Genomic DNA, 13,598 nt, shown 5'->3' on the forward strand with positions numbered 1-13,598 from the left:
GAACATTTCCCCGACTAACTAGCCAGTAGTTTGGCTTCTATTCGGATCTGTGGCCAGTAAGATCTACATATGAATCACGTCGTAGCGAACACAGAAACCACTGGTGCGGTGAACGTGAGCTGTCCCAGCACGAGTTTGAAGCAAACCAAACTCAATCAAAGTACTGGCTACAAGACCAACCACAAAAACTTGTACGTCCACGTCGGACAAACACACAAATTCATTCTTGGATTGCTCTGGACTGTAGACCACTATTAGTGGCAGAATATAAAGGGTTAGAAAACGTACTGCAGATAGAGACATGTGATATAACTTTTCAATTGCCATGAGGAAACCACTCAGAGCAAAAACTGTTCCGAAAAAAAAGTCCTAAAATGGCAATTTATCTTTTGGACTGTCTGTTCAGTTCTGGCCAGGGATTTTTTTTCCTACTGTTGCAATAAGTTAAAAATAGTCACAGCTATGACTTTGTATCAGCAATCCACTTAAATACATAATTTAAAACAAAATGTGTTTTAGGACAAATAATGTAATATGAGTAATTTATGATTAATCAATTTTAATTAATTAAAGTCTGTGACTCTTTTAGGTATGTCATTTTTATAGAAGTTACATGTTAAATGGACACAGTTTTACCACAGTAGTACTCTTAAAGAAATATTAGGGAAAAGTGTATTTTTGGGTCATATTTTTCAATTTCTTTCTTTGGCACTATATGGCATTATCACACACACAATCTGTGTGCACTACCTGGTTAGGTTTTTTGGGTGCTAAAATGTTTCATTATCTTAAACACTTTCCATGGATCTCAAATTCAGGATGAAAACCATGTCAATGAATGCAAGGTGTACTCTAAGAATAACACAAAGAAACTCTTACTGTAGAGTAGTCATCTCAGTCAGTGACGGTTGGGTGGCTTTCAAGTAGCTGGCACGTCGTGCCTGTATCTTGGGGGAAGGTTTGGGACTCCCGTCTGAGTCTCCGCTGTCATCTTCAGCCATGGCTTTCACATAGCTTCCACTCCTCATCCTTCGACATGGAATGTCATCCTCTTTCCCCAAAGGAGAGAAACAGCTCCACTCATCCTGAGGTACCTGGTAATTTATGCAGGTCAACAAACAATTACCATCAATGCTGTCTGCGTTCCTGGTCCCAAACTGTCTCACTAAACTGTCCTGCTGCTACAAAGATCATTAAAAACATGGAGCATGCAGAGCAAACATTAACTATATAATACAAATCTAACAGCTAAAAAAAAAAAAAAAAAAAGACTTTCCTGAAATGGCATTCTAGTTCCCATATCCACTGTTCCCTACATTCATGCAGTTTTGGTCTCGTTTGGCTAATTAGCAGAGTAGAAACTGTGTGTGTTTGTGTGTGTGCAGGCGTGTGTTCATAGTAAGCCTAAAGGAGTTCTGAAATTTCTCTCAGGCTAATTCATACATCTGCTTTGCAGAAGTCAATTAAGTTCACCAACACACTGCCTATAGACACGCAAGTGTAAAAAATGAATATCAAACTCTTCAGACTAGTGTGTATTTCCTAATATTATTATTATTATTATTATTATTATTACTATTATTATTATTATAAACCGGTTTCAATAGAAACATGCAAACATGTTAGCAAACAATTTTAGTTGTCCCAAGGAGTTTTTCTTGTCATTAAAAAAATGTGAACATGTTTTGAAAAGTGGCAAGTGTTTACCATATGGATTGGTAAGCAGTCCTAAGACGTGTCACTAGAGGTGGGCGATATATATCGTTATCGATATAATCGTCAATCTTGCCTACACTATTTTACATTATTGAGTAGTAATACTGCCTCGAAGCGAGTCAGCCGACGGCCGCAAAGTTGGAGAAAATGCTGAAAAATCAGTGTGTATTGACGGCAGAGGAGGAGGAAGTGATAATTAATCGCCGAATCAGCGGGCAGGGCCCAGTCACGTGACTCTGTCCGGACTACAGTGGAGCTGTTTCCTCCTCATTTCATGGAGGAGTGTCTAGTCTACTGTCTAGCGGGGATTTATAGCGAGGCGCGAGTCCAGGTTGTCCATAGTCTCTAAATGGTTTGGAGTTGACAAGATTGAAGTCGGTGGGAATAACATTGTTAGATGTGCCAAAACGGTCACCATGAAGAGCAATTCTGTTGCACCACAAGCCATATGGATTACGAGGAAAACTTGGCGACCGCGCAAGCACGCTAAACAAAAGGTTAAACACATACACCCAGAAAACAGTCGCCGAGTTGAACCAACAAATATAAGCGCACGCACACACGCACTCACACACACACGCCCACACACACACACACACTCAATACTTTAGCGAGCAAGTCAAACGTGACATCCTGGATGATCAGTTCACATTCAGTTTACACGCTTTTAGTCCGCATCTTTTCATAACTAGCCTGTATTCCCCAGACATGTTGCACAAACTACAACGGTTTCCTAGTGTGACGCCAGCATACACGCAAACATGAATAAAGTCACAAGTCTACATATCACAGCGATGAATGAGTGGGTAAATGCACTTTTCTGTGAATTGCAGTTTTATTATTCAACTTTATTCTGAATACGTTGGCCAATGTATGAGAAATTGGTGTTGTCATGACGCCATCTTTTTTTTCTCTTACTGGGTGATACTTCGTCACACGTCACATCAAATACATGTTTTTCTCATTCTGATTGCTGTAGTTAACACCTTTTTCTCATTCAGATTCCTCTAGTAGTTGGCAGTGGTACACCAGTACCTACTGCAGCTCAAAATGTCTCATCATTATGGAATAACAGCACAGACATTTAAATGACATAAATATTCCCAAAAATCAATGTAAGTCTATACATTTTTTTTTTTTTTTTATGAAATATTGTCAGAGAATATCATTATGTTTTATAGAAGCTGTATTTAGCAATTTAAAAGAGATGTTCACAAACGCTGTCTATCCACAGTTGGTCTCTGAAGCAAGTGCAGATTTAAAATATTTTTTGTAGAATATCGAGTTTTTGGAAAAAATAGAGATATAATTTTTTTTGCCCATATCGCCCACCCCTACGTGTCACAAAAGTTATTTTTATTTGCCAATGCAAGAGACCACATGAACATGGTTACCAAATGGGTTATCTGTCAACCCATTTGTGCATAGCATTCACAAGAATTCGCCACTCAATGAGATATCAGCATACATTCTCTACATTGATTATCATGCCAGGAGAAATAAGGGACAAAGAGGAAGGCAATGAGGGGTACCCTATGTTTTACAACACTTAGGTGGATGAGTTTAATGACACAAATAGCAAAAAGTGTGGTGTAAACAAATTTATACCATTATCTTGTCTGGAAATACTGATCGTTGGTCACAGACCTGACGCAGTGACGTCACATGCGGTGTTTGCATTCAAGCAGTTCAACAAAAGCTATCATCTACTACCTGGCTTTCGAAAGAAAGTGGGTATGGAAAGCCCGCCCTGCACCACAGCTCGATCAAATATGTGTATTGGATGTGACTTATTCTTCATGGGCAATGTCACTCTTGGTTGGGGGAAGTCCATCCTCATTAAAAATGTCACGCGGGTGAGACGGTACTTTTGTTAACATCATTCAATATTAAATCAGTTTTAAATAACTGGAAAAGCACAGAGTCATTAAAACGCCAGCAGCTGACAGCACTGGAAGCATTTATTTCATTTATTTTCTGAGCTCTTCGCTGATTGGTTAATTTCGCTGTCTGTTTGCTTAGGTTTTCCCTGACTCAGAAATGCACTTCATGAGACTTCACCAGACCCAACCGTTTGTACATTGCTGAGTTTGGATTTCCAGGCTAATCATTTACAGGACGCAGTTGTCCCACGTTCAGCTAAAGAACATGACAAAAGAGTGTGGTGAAGCAGTTTGTGAAAGAGAAATTTGAAGACAAGGGCTGGCCTGCACCATAGTGTAAGTAATATAGTTTTTTGTGTTCAATTTTATAAGTTACAAATATCCATCTTTGGCGAAGGACAGCAGAAAACTGAGTGCAGGGCAGTTCACACAGGGTTGGGTCCATAGATCCATCTGCTACTCCAGAAGCTGGTAAAGGTTCCCAAACAGTGGCAAATAGTGGCAAATAATTGCTAATCATCTCAATATTATCCCAAATAGCCGCGAATAGTCACCATCTGTCTTCCGCAAGCACTTTCCCTAAAACTCATTAAATGTCACTTATGGCAGAGGCTGATTTTCGCCAAGAATCATCAGAAAACGTGACAAATACAACATTCAGTGCCTTCGAAAGCATTCCCCGCTTAAACTCGGTTCACACGGCAGCATTATCGGCCCGATTTTAGCCCTGAATCTCCGCTCTCGACAATCATAGGTCGGGGCCGACTCTAGTAATGGTAGTAATAGTAATATCCAAAGATAGCCTGAGCAGATAATCCTGCCGTATATGGTGTGTTCAGACTGATATCGGACGTTCGGGGATCGGGGGATATTCAACATGTTGGATTTTTTGGGGCCCGACTTCGCACCGTGTGTGCTGTGCACCAAGGACAAACGAGCATCCAGCCTGTTGACAGTGACATACAGCAAATCAAAAAGCGAGGTGACGGGGTGGCGCAGAAGCGTGGTGGGAATCCAAAATGAAAACAAGCCTGCCGCAACAGAGCCCAACGTCTTTTCATTTTGTGTCACTTTTTTCCACAAAAAAAAGTGTGCATGCGTACTTATATACAGTAGTCATGTGCGTGCCAGATTCAATTGCCTCATTGCACATTTGCGTTCCAAGCATATTGCAGCCACGCATCTGATTGCAGCTCAGCGGCCACATTGGGAATGTCCAAGTCAAGTTAGCCACCACAACAATTGCTTCCTGGGGTAACTTCAAAATAAAGGACAACCCAATCATTGACAACCATGTACAGTATGAGTTGTGAGGCTTTTATTTTGAAGTTGGCATCGAGGCGTGTTGCATAGTATGAACATTATGGTGGCTGGCTTGACTTTTCTGGCGCTCACAGAAATGGTGGCTAGACTCGAGCGATGGTGGCAGCAGCCGAACGTGGGGACACCTCCGACAGGACGGTCATCTCGGTCTCTTTGCGCCGCGTCTTTGACGGCCCTTCAACATACGTGAAATACGTCTGATGTCAGATGGGATTTTGCAACTGGCAATGTATAAATATACAAATATATATATATATATATATATATATATTTGTATATTTACGATTCCTACGATGTGATTCGATTCCGATGCATCACGACAATGGCTTACATTTTATAGTTAATCTAAAACACTGGTACCTTTTTTTTAAAAAACAATTGCATAACTCAACGGTGGTTGACTGGTTAGCACGTCCGCCTCACAGTTCAGAGGTCGTGGGTTCGATCCCGGCTCCGGCCTCCCTGTGTGGAGTTTGCATGTTCTCCCCGTGCCTGCGTGGGTTTCCTCCGGGTACTCCGGTTTCCTCCCACATTCCAAAAAACATGCATGGTAAATTGATTGGACTGTCTAAATTGCCCTAAGTGTGATTGTGAGTGCAGATGTTTGTCTCTGTGTGCCCTGCGATTGGCTGCCAACCAAATCAGGGTGTCCCCCGCCTACTGCTCGAAGACAGCTGGGATAGGCTCCAGCACGCCCGCGACCCTTGTGAGGATAAGCGGTAGGGATAATGAATGAATGAATGAATGCATAACTCAAGGAAGAGTAAGGATTTATAGTTCACTCTGACTTTTATTAAAGTAGCAAGGCAACCTTGTTTACATGTGTCAACACAAATTTCAAAAAGTGCCAATGGCAGCATTTGTTGTAACAATCTGTAACTTCTCCTATAGCAAAAACATTATCAAAACATATTTAAACTTAATCTGATTTAGCGTAACCTGTATTTTAATACTTTAAGTGCAATATGCATCGTCTGACTGACATTACTGTGTAATTTAGCAATGAATGCTGCTTTTATTTAACCTAATGTAGCACCTGGTGTAGTATATTTTATTTTAAATGATATCGCAATTTGCCCTGCGATTGGCTAGCGGTGTACCCCGCCTTCTGCCCGAAGACAGCACCCCCGCGACCCTCGTGAGGATAAAGCGGTTTAAATAATGCATGGATGGATGATATTTACATTGGTGACCTTTATTTCACATGTAGTTTATGTTGGACGTGACCAATTGGTGACCTTTATTTCACATGTAGTTTATGTTGGACGTGATATTGTGCATTACAGCAGAGGGCAGTGTTGAACATTGTGTGAAAAATGACTGTTGGCGAAGTGAACCAGAGAGCAAGAATGTCCCTGGGCGGACAAAAACAAAAGAGGATGAGATTGAAGAAAGAAAAAGGCACGCGGTGCTGTAGCGATATGGCTGGTAGAAGTACTGTACTGTGTATTTCCTCTGTTAAGATCAATAAAAGTTCGAGCTCGTTCCACATCTTACTGTGAGTGGTGTAATTAACACTAACATTAAGCCCTGAGAAATTGCCATCAAACAGAACAGCTTTATTATTCGAAATATAAAGCAGCATATTTTGTAAGAATAAACAGACTTTAAACTGTTAATCTTGCAGAAGGTGTGCATATTCTAGGTTTTTGTGTGAGGAAAGAAGTAATCTACATGCTCTGGTGTTATTTTAATGCGCGACGGGAATTTTATATACAGCGTCACTGTGCAACGTTGCTGCGAAAGCCCCTTCCTTCCACACCCGATTCAGGCGCAAATCTGATGCAATGTACTCTGCAATGGATTTGGTAATTTTTCTTACTCTTTCGGTGTTTGGTGGGAGAGCACCTGACAGAGTAAATCGGCTGTTATCTTCTCCGACGGGTCGCAGCACTGAACTGTGGGTGGTAACTGTCATCTTTGTTATATAATATTTAAAATATTTTTATCAACGTCTCACACTTAATAAAGAAACGAAATGTCTCCAAACTGATGCTTTTAACAAGGATTGCGCCGCTCGCGTGAGGTTTTGTTTGTCCCGCCATCTTGTCACGTAAGCCTGGGCACAGATGTCTGACGTACAAACGCACGTTATCACTTGCACATATTTTTTTTATTTAGTTTATTTTACGCTTTGGCATCGAAAAAACGATTATCGTTCCTCCCCCAAACCTACTTTTTATTTTTATTAAAACATCAGTTTTTTCGGTAGTGGATGCAACATTTCAGTAGTGACCATATTGTTGCTGCTGTTGCAGTAATACTTTGTGTGAGGGTAGAATTGTAATCACTTAACTAGTTTTGCTATATTTAACGTGTATTATAACTAATGAAACATTATTTTTTCCATGTTATACTGCTTTGCGCTGTACTCAGGGTCGCAGGGGGTTGGAGTTGATCGCAGCTGACTTAGGGCAAAAGCAGGGTACACGCTGGACCGGTCACCTGTCCATCACAGGGCTCTTCATCATTGAAAAACTGGTTTCACCTTCCAAATGAAAATTTAATTGGAATTAAAAACATTTTTGTAACATACATTTCCCTGTATGTATGTTCCCTCTCTGTCTGTTTTTTTTGAGAGACATCTGGTGGTCTTGTCTTTTCCTCCATGCTCTTCTTACTTTCCTTTGCTCTCTGCTGGATAATTCATTGGTAGACTTCAGCTTTCCTTCTTCCTTCCATCTCTTATTTCTTTCTCTTTCCTTTATTGAATATTCTTTGGATTTCACTGGGTCATTGTAACCCTTCGCCTGTACTCTGTCTCTGCGAGGCTTTTTGGCATTTTGGTGTTTTTCCCTTCAAATTAAGATAAAATATTAAATAGAATATTGTTAAAATCAGAGAGATCTATGTATGACATATGTATCTATGTTTTATATTATTTAAAACTTACTTTATTCAAAAATAAACATCATATTGTCACTACCGAAACCATTATGTCACAACCGAAACCTATCTGTATGTTTCGGTAGTGACCGGTTCGGGTTTATTTTTACCTTCAAATTTTGATAAAATATGGAATATAATATTGTTAAAATCAGAGAGATCTATGTATGACATATGTATCTATGTATTTTATTATTTAAAAAATACTTCATATTCATATTCAAAAATAAACATCATATTGTCACTCCCGAAATCATTATGTCTCAACCGTAACGTTTCAGTAGTAACCGTTTCGGTAGTGATGTTTTATGATAGTTGTTGACAATACTCAACAATGCTAGGCACAAAGTGGCTACCACAGACAGTTTTGAGCATGTGTACAGAGATAGAAAACAGTACATTTAGCATTAAAATCAAAAGTGCTCATTTTATTGCCGAAATGAGGTGTGACTTTGAGACTTTGGAGGGCACATAATTTAATAATGCTGCCAACTAATCTCGCCATGTGCCCAGTGATGAACATGAAGGTAATGTCTCTTACTGGTGAAATTTCTAGGGATGTGGCTAAAACCAAGCCCTGCCTACAGACAAATACTCTTTGCACTTCGGTAGTGACATGAAAAGTTGGGACATGTTTTTTTACATAGAAACTTCTAAGTTGAAAAAAAATCTACAAAATCAATGTAAATCTTTCACCATGCATTTAAAAACAACCAAAATGTTATATTAAAGTAAAGTATTTTTTAAATTGGCAAACATCTTCTACATGTTTTTTTCATGAATTGAAATTTAGGAGTTAGAGATTGGGACAGCCACCTCCCAATAGGAAGTGACATATAAAAGATGACTTTTCATACATTCAGTTTAATAGTATCTCAATTAATGCCTTATGGTAAAATAGATCATAACAAGATATTATTAAATATGCAAGGTTTGAATACTTCATTGTTTTTTCAAATTTGATTTTCATTGTGGGACAGCAATTTCAAGCAATTCGGTAGAATGGCTCATATATATATATATATATATATACATATATATATATATATATATATATATATATATATATATATATCTCTCCATCCATTATCTGTACCGCTTATCCTCACAAGGGTCGCGGGGCCTGCTGGAGCCTATCCCAGCAGTCTTCGGGCAGTAGGCGGGGGAAAGCCTGAATTGGTTGCCAGCCAATCGCAGGGCACACAGAGACAAACATCCGCACTCACAATCACACCTAGGGGCAATTTAGAGTGTCCAATCAACTCACCATGCATGTTTTTGGAATGTGGGAGGAAACCGGAGTACCCGGAGGAAACCCATGCAGGCACGGGGAGAACATGCAAACTCCAGAGTACAGGAAGACTGGAATTGGCATATGTAAATTGTTTTATTCAATGACAGAAGCAATAATTGGTGTATGATCTTTAGGCACGTATGTGTGTAGTAGTCACTATCACCACGGAAGCTCTTCAGTTTTTGGAACATTAGTGCCAGTGGAGGTTATGCCAGTGGCATGTGTCAAAAAAGTGTTGGTCGCCTTCATATTAGGTAGTGTAAATTTGACAGACAATAAAGGAGACAAGCAGCAGGCGAATTTCACAGCTACTCTGACTAATTATGCGTGAGTCACAGAGGAAAAGAGGATGAACGGATCTATATGTGTGTGCGTGTGCGCACAAGTGTGTGACGTAAAAGAGACACAAATGAGCAGTTTGGCTATAAAAAGAGAATGCGGGGAAAGGACCAGCTGCAGCAAAATCAGCAGTGCCTCTCACCCACGCACAGTCCTCGCTTCCAGTGCAGCCTGCACTTGTTGTGCTGAAAAAGCTGAGGAGCAGTCAAACGCTCAGTAATGCAGCTGCTGATGGATTTCATTGCGAATGTTTGACTAATGTTGATTAATGTTTGATCACAATCAGAACTCAGTGTGCTGTATTTATTTACTGTATAATGATGACAACGCATTTGAATTTGTACATAACATTGTTTATTTAGAAATCCAAATCATATACTGTGTGTCTTGCGTTAGTGCACTGTATGTCTGTGAGGTTTTTGACAACACTGACTGTTGTGATGGCTGAAGGCGGTTACTCTATGAATAACAAGTAACAATGCAGCTGCTCTATTGCTGCTACCTTGTATAGTATTAAAAGAGCATGTAGATATGGCAGTCTATACTGTAGATGTAACTGCCAAGGGAAATTAGCAAATTTTGTATCAACATAAGTGTCACAGACTATTATATAAACATTGTGACCTTTTGTTGAGTTTCAATCTATTACGTGTAAGTGATATTTAGTAACTTACTGTATACTTACTGTATATTCTACTAAAACTGTATGATTTAGTGTACAGTGCACACATTTTGTGGAACAACATTCGTTTTCTAAATACTGTGTAACATAATTAATCATAAGGGTCAGTGTTTCTCAGTGCAGGGACAAAAAGAGAGAAAGACAGACATGTTGAAGGAAATCATCAATAAGCTTTCAATACACTAAGAAAATTTGAGTTTTAACATATTTCAAAATTAGTATTGGAATGACACCAGTTTTTTGGGGGGAATCGCATGCCTTACTCTCAAAACTACGATCTAATTTGTTCACTTTACTTACCTCTATTCATAATTTCTTTTGTAGACACAAATCAGAAACCTACTTTACTTACCTCCTCTATTCATAATTTCTTTTGTAGACACAAATCAGAAACCTATTATACTTTTTGCCTTTAATCTTACTATGTGTCACCATGATCTCAAATAATTTTTCGTTCAGTTAGGGTCCCCACAGTGCCTCATCCTTTTCAATCTAAGCCTCCTTTTTAAACACCAATTGTCCTCATGTCCTCCCTCAGTCATCATATCAGAATTCTCGTAGGTCTTCTTCTAGCTATATCTTGTCTGGCATCTTCATGTTCATCATCCTTCTACCATACACACTATCACTCCTAAAGAGATCCTCAAAATATTTGTCTCCACTACCTCCAGTTCTGCCTTTAACGTCTCTTCAGTGCCACTGTGTCTTAGTTGTATATCATGGCTGGCCTCACCGTTGTCTTATAAACTTTTCTTTACTCTTCACATCACATAACACACCTGACACTTTCACCTACCTGTTGACCCAAAGTACCCTCACAATCTCTTATCATTGGAATTTTGTTTCTTTTGGTATTTTGCTAGACTAGCGCAGATAGAAGTGGGCGTTTGCGCCATTGTGAGCCTTCTGCCGGCCAATCAAAATGGCGCCCAGCTCATTCCCTTAAAATTCAGCTTGGAGAGAGGCTGGAGTCCATGAAGGAGATTAGCGTGTGCAAAGTGCATATACAGTAAAATGAACTGCAAGGTCTCCACTTGCGGATGATGTAAAGTGGGCCGCAGTAGATGGGCAGTTGTAGACTGCCTTCCGCCCGCTCAGACTTGATCCCTAACGCACCTCCACCCAAAACTCCTCTGTCACACCTACAGCACACTATTCATATTGTATATAAATGACATCTGTTGTTTCAAAACCACTTAAAAGTGTCTTATTTGCCAATGACACAACTCTCTACTGCTCTGGAGAAAATCTGAAACAGCTTCTGACTATTGTGGAAAATGAATGAAACATTAAAACATTGGTTTGAAATAAATAAATTATCACTAAACTTAAACAAAATGAAGTTAATTGTTTTTGGCACTAGACCAACTAAGCATGAAGTCAAAATTAACGTAAACTCAATTGAAATTGAAAGAGTGTATGAAAATAAATTTCTTGGAGTAGTAATTGATGCAAAATTATGTTGGAAGTCACATGTTGATAATGTCAAAAGTAAAATGTAAAAAATAATAGGGTTCCTGTAGAAGTCATTATACGCATTATATTGTTCATTATTATTACCATACTTGACCTATTGTATAGAAATATGGGGAAACGACGATAAAACAAATACTGTGCCTGTTTTCAAACGCCCCAAAAAATGACATTTTAATAAATTGATCAAAATATACAGAACCAACAAATTCTCTATTTATCAAATTAAACACTATGAAATGTTATGCTCCGGTTGAGTTTGAATTAGCACAAATAATGTACAAAGTACACAATAACCTCCTCTGCAACAATACTCAGAAGCCGTTTGAAATTAGAGAAAGTTGCTATGATTTAAGGGGCACAAGTCGTTACAAAAAATTCCAAAACAATAACAAATATTAAGCAAACGTGTGTTTCTCTAAGAGGTGTAAATTTGTGGAATAATGTCAAAACTGACCTGAAAATGTATGAATCACTTGCTGTGTTCAAAAACAGGTTAAAAAGTAAATTACATGACTATATAAATCAACAAAAAGTATGTTGATTGCCCAAATGTTGTAATATTTTGGAATGTGTTAAATTGAGTGTAATGTAATGAAATATTATTTATGAGTATGTGAGTATAATGATACACAAATGTGCCAGAGTGTGTGTTTAAGTTCTACATGTAGGTAGGCATATATAAGTGTAGGTGCAGTTGTATACATAAGTAGGTTTATATCAGAGCTGGGCAGTCCGTCCCGGGGCTGGACCGGTCGGACGCTCCGGTCCGGCCAGATGCCCATTTTTGGGGCAGGGGCTGGGGGCTTACAAATTTTTAAAAAGGGCTGGACTAAGCATGTCCGGAAGTGGATTTTAGTCCGGCCCACTAATCGGCCCTCATTTGTGTGACGTGGTCGCGAGGCGGCCAAATTTAATCTCAGCCTACTCGGTGAAAGGCTTCTTTTTAGGCTTCTTTCTACTCCCGCATCGGCGCGAGGGACAACTGCCGCATTGCTGCACATGACCAACGCATTGTGCTGTTGGGGACAGCACACATCAAGAATTGTTGCTGCTCTGATCGGTCCATTATGTCACATGTTGCGATGAGATGTTTCCCACACAGGAGAGGATGCACCACGCAGCTCGTTGCTGCTGCAAAGCAAACTAGTTTGGCAGCGGCGTGGATGTTATGTCACGCGTGTGTGTAAAGAAGCTACTCACTCACGTTCCCCCTCAGCCGCCACCCTCCAGATCGTTTTCGCAATAAAATTGAATGCATCGTCTAGTCATCTACCGAGATGTCAACGTTTATGGTTGTAGCAGGCACGATATCCATTGTTGTCGCTGTCTTTCTGAAGCGACACCCCCCAACTTGGAACACAACTGTTTCAAAACAACTTGTCCACGAGTATAGTCAAGCTGCACGCAGCAGTCAAGGATGACGCTGGCACATCAAGGTGGAGTTCATGCACTTCTTTTGGCGTCTTCCCTACTTCCGGAAATACGCCGGCGCAAACCTGCTGTGTAGTGGTTTGCTGGTATGCTTTTATTTTGAATGCCGGGAACCGTGAAGGGGGGGAAGTGTGGAAAATAAGTAACTTGTTGAATGCTTGCAGACTTGTCGTCTGTTGGACCCAAATAATTATCCAATACGACAAAACCAACCCCAAGGCTCGCAATGGAAATAAGCACACGCAGCAGGGTAAGTACTAGTGGCGTGTTTGAAGCGTGTCCACAGCAGGTTTAAATTAGCCAGCTAATGGTCTTTAAATAAACCTCTTCCGTTAGCATCCCTCCCACGGCGGCATCATGTACGTTTTTTTTTGTTTTTGTTTTTTTTTTGGCAGGGGCCGGAATGGGTTCGCGGGGTGATATTTTTTATGAATAAAGACGGGGGGTCGAGGCTGGAAGAGTACCCTGGTGGAGGGTTGCGGCCGGACCGGCGAAAAAGGGTCAAGTGCCCAGCTCTGGTTTATATATTGACTTTTTCCTTTTTTTTCTTGAGACATACACTAAATTA

General features: G+C 39.9%; 1 protein-coding gene across 9 annotated transcripts in view; it reads right to left on the bottom strand.

Annotated features, from left to right (window-relative positions):
* The window catches only part of LOC147140354 (disks large-associated protein 1-like), a 208,298-nt gene that overhangs the window by 74,075 nt on the left and 120,625 nt on the right, over window positions 1-13,598 (bottom strand). For all 9 annotated transcript variants that reach the window (XR_015088275.1, XM_086042260.1, XM_086042257.1 and 6 more), the window contains one exon: window positions 880-1,094. Coding sequence is in view for 8 of the 9 variants with exons in the window: in XM_086042260.1 (XP_085898386.1) it covers window positions 880-1,094 (215 nt within the window). In the remaining variant the exon portion in view is untranslated. The remainder of the gene's footprint in view (window positions 1-879; window positions 1,095-13,598) is intronic.

This window comes from Filicampus tigris, chromosome 10 (assembly GCF_054856515.1).
Source record: "Filicampus tigris isolate MCC_2025a chromosome 10, RoL_Ftig_1.0, whole genome shotgun sequence".
Taxonomy (NCBI): Eukaryota; Metazoa; Chordata; class Actinopteri; order Syngnathiformes; family Syngnathidae; genus Filicampus; species Filicampus tigris.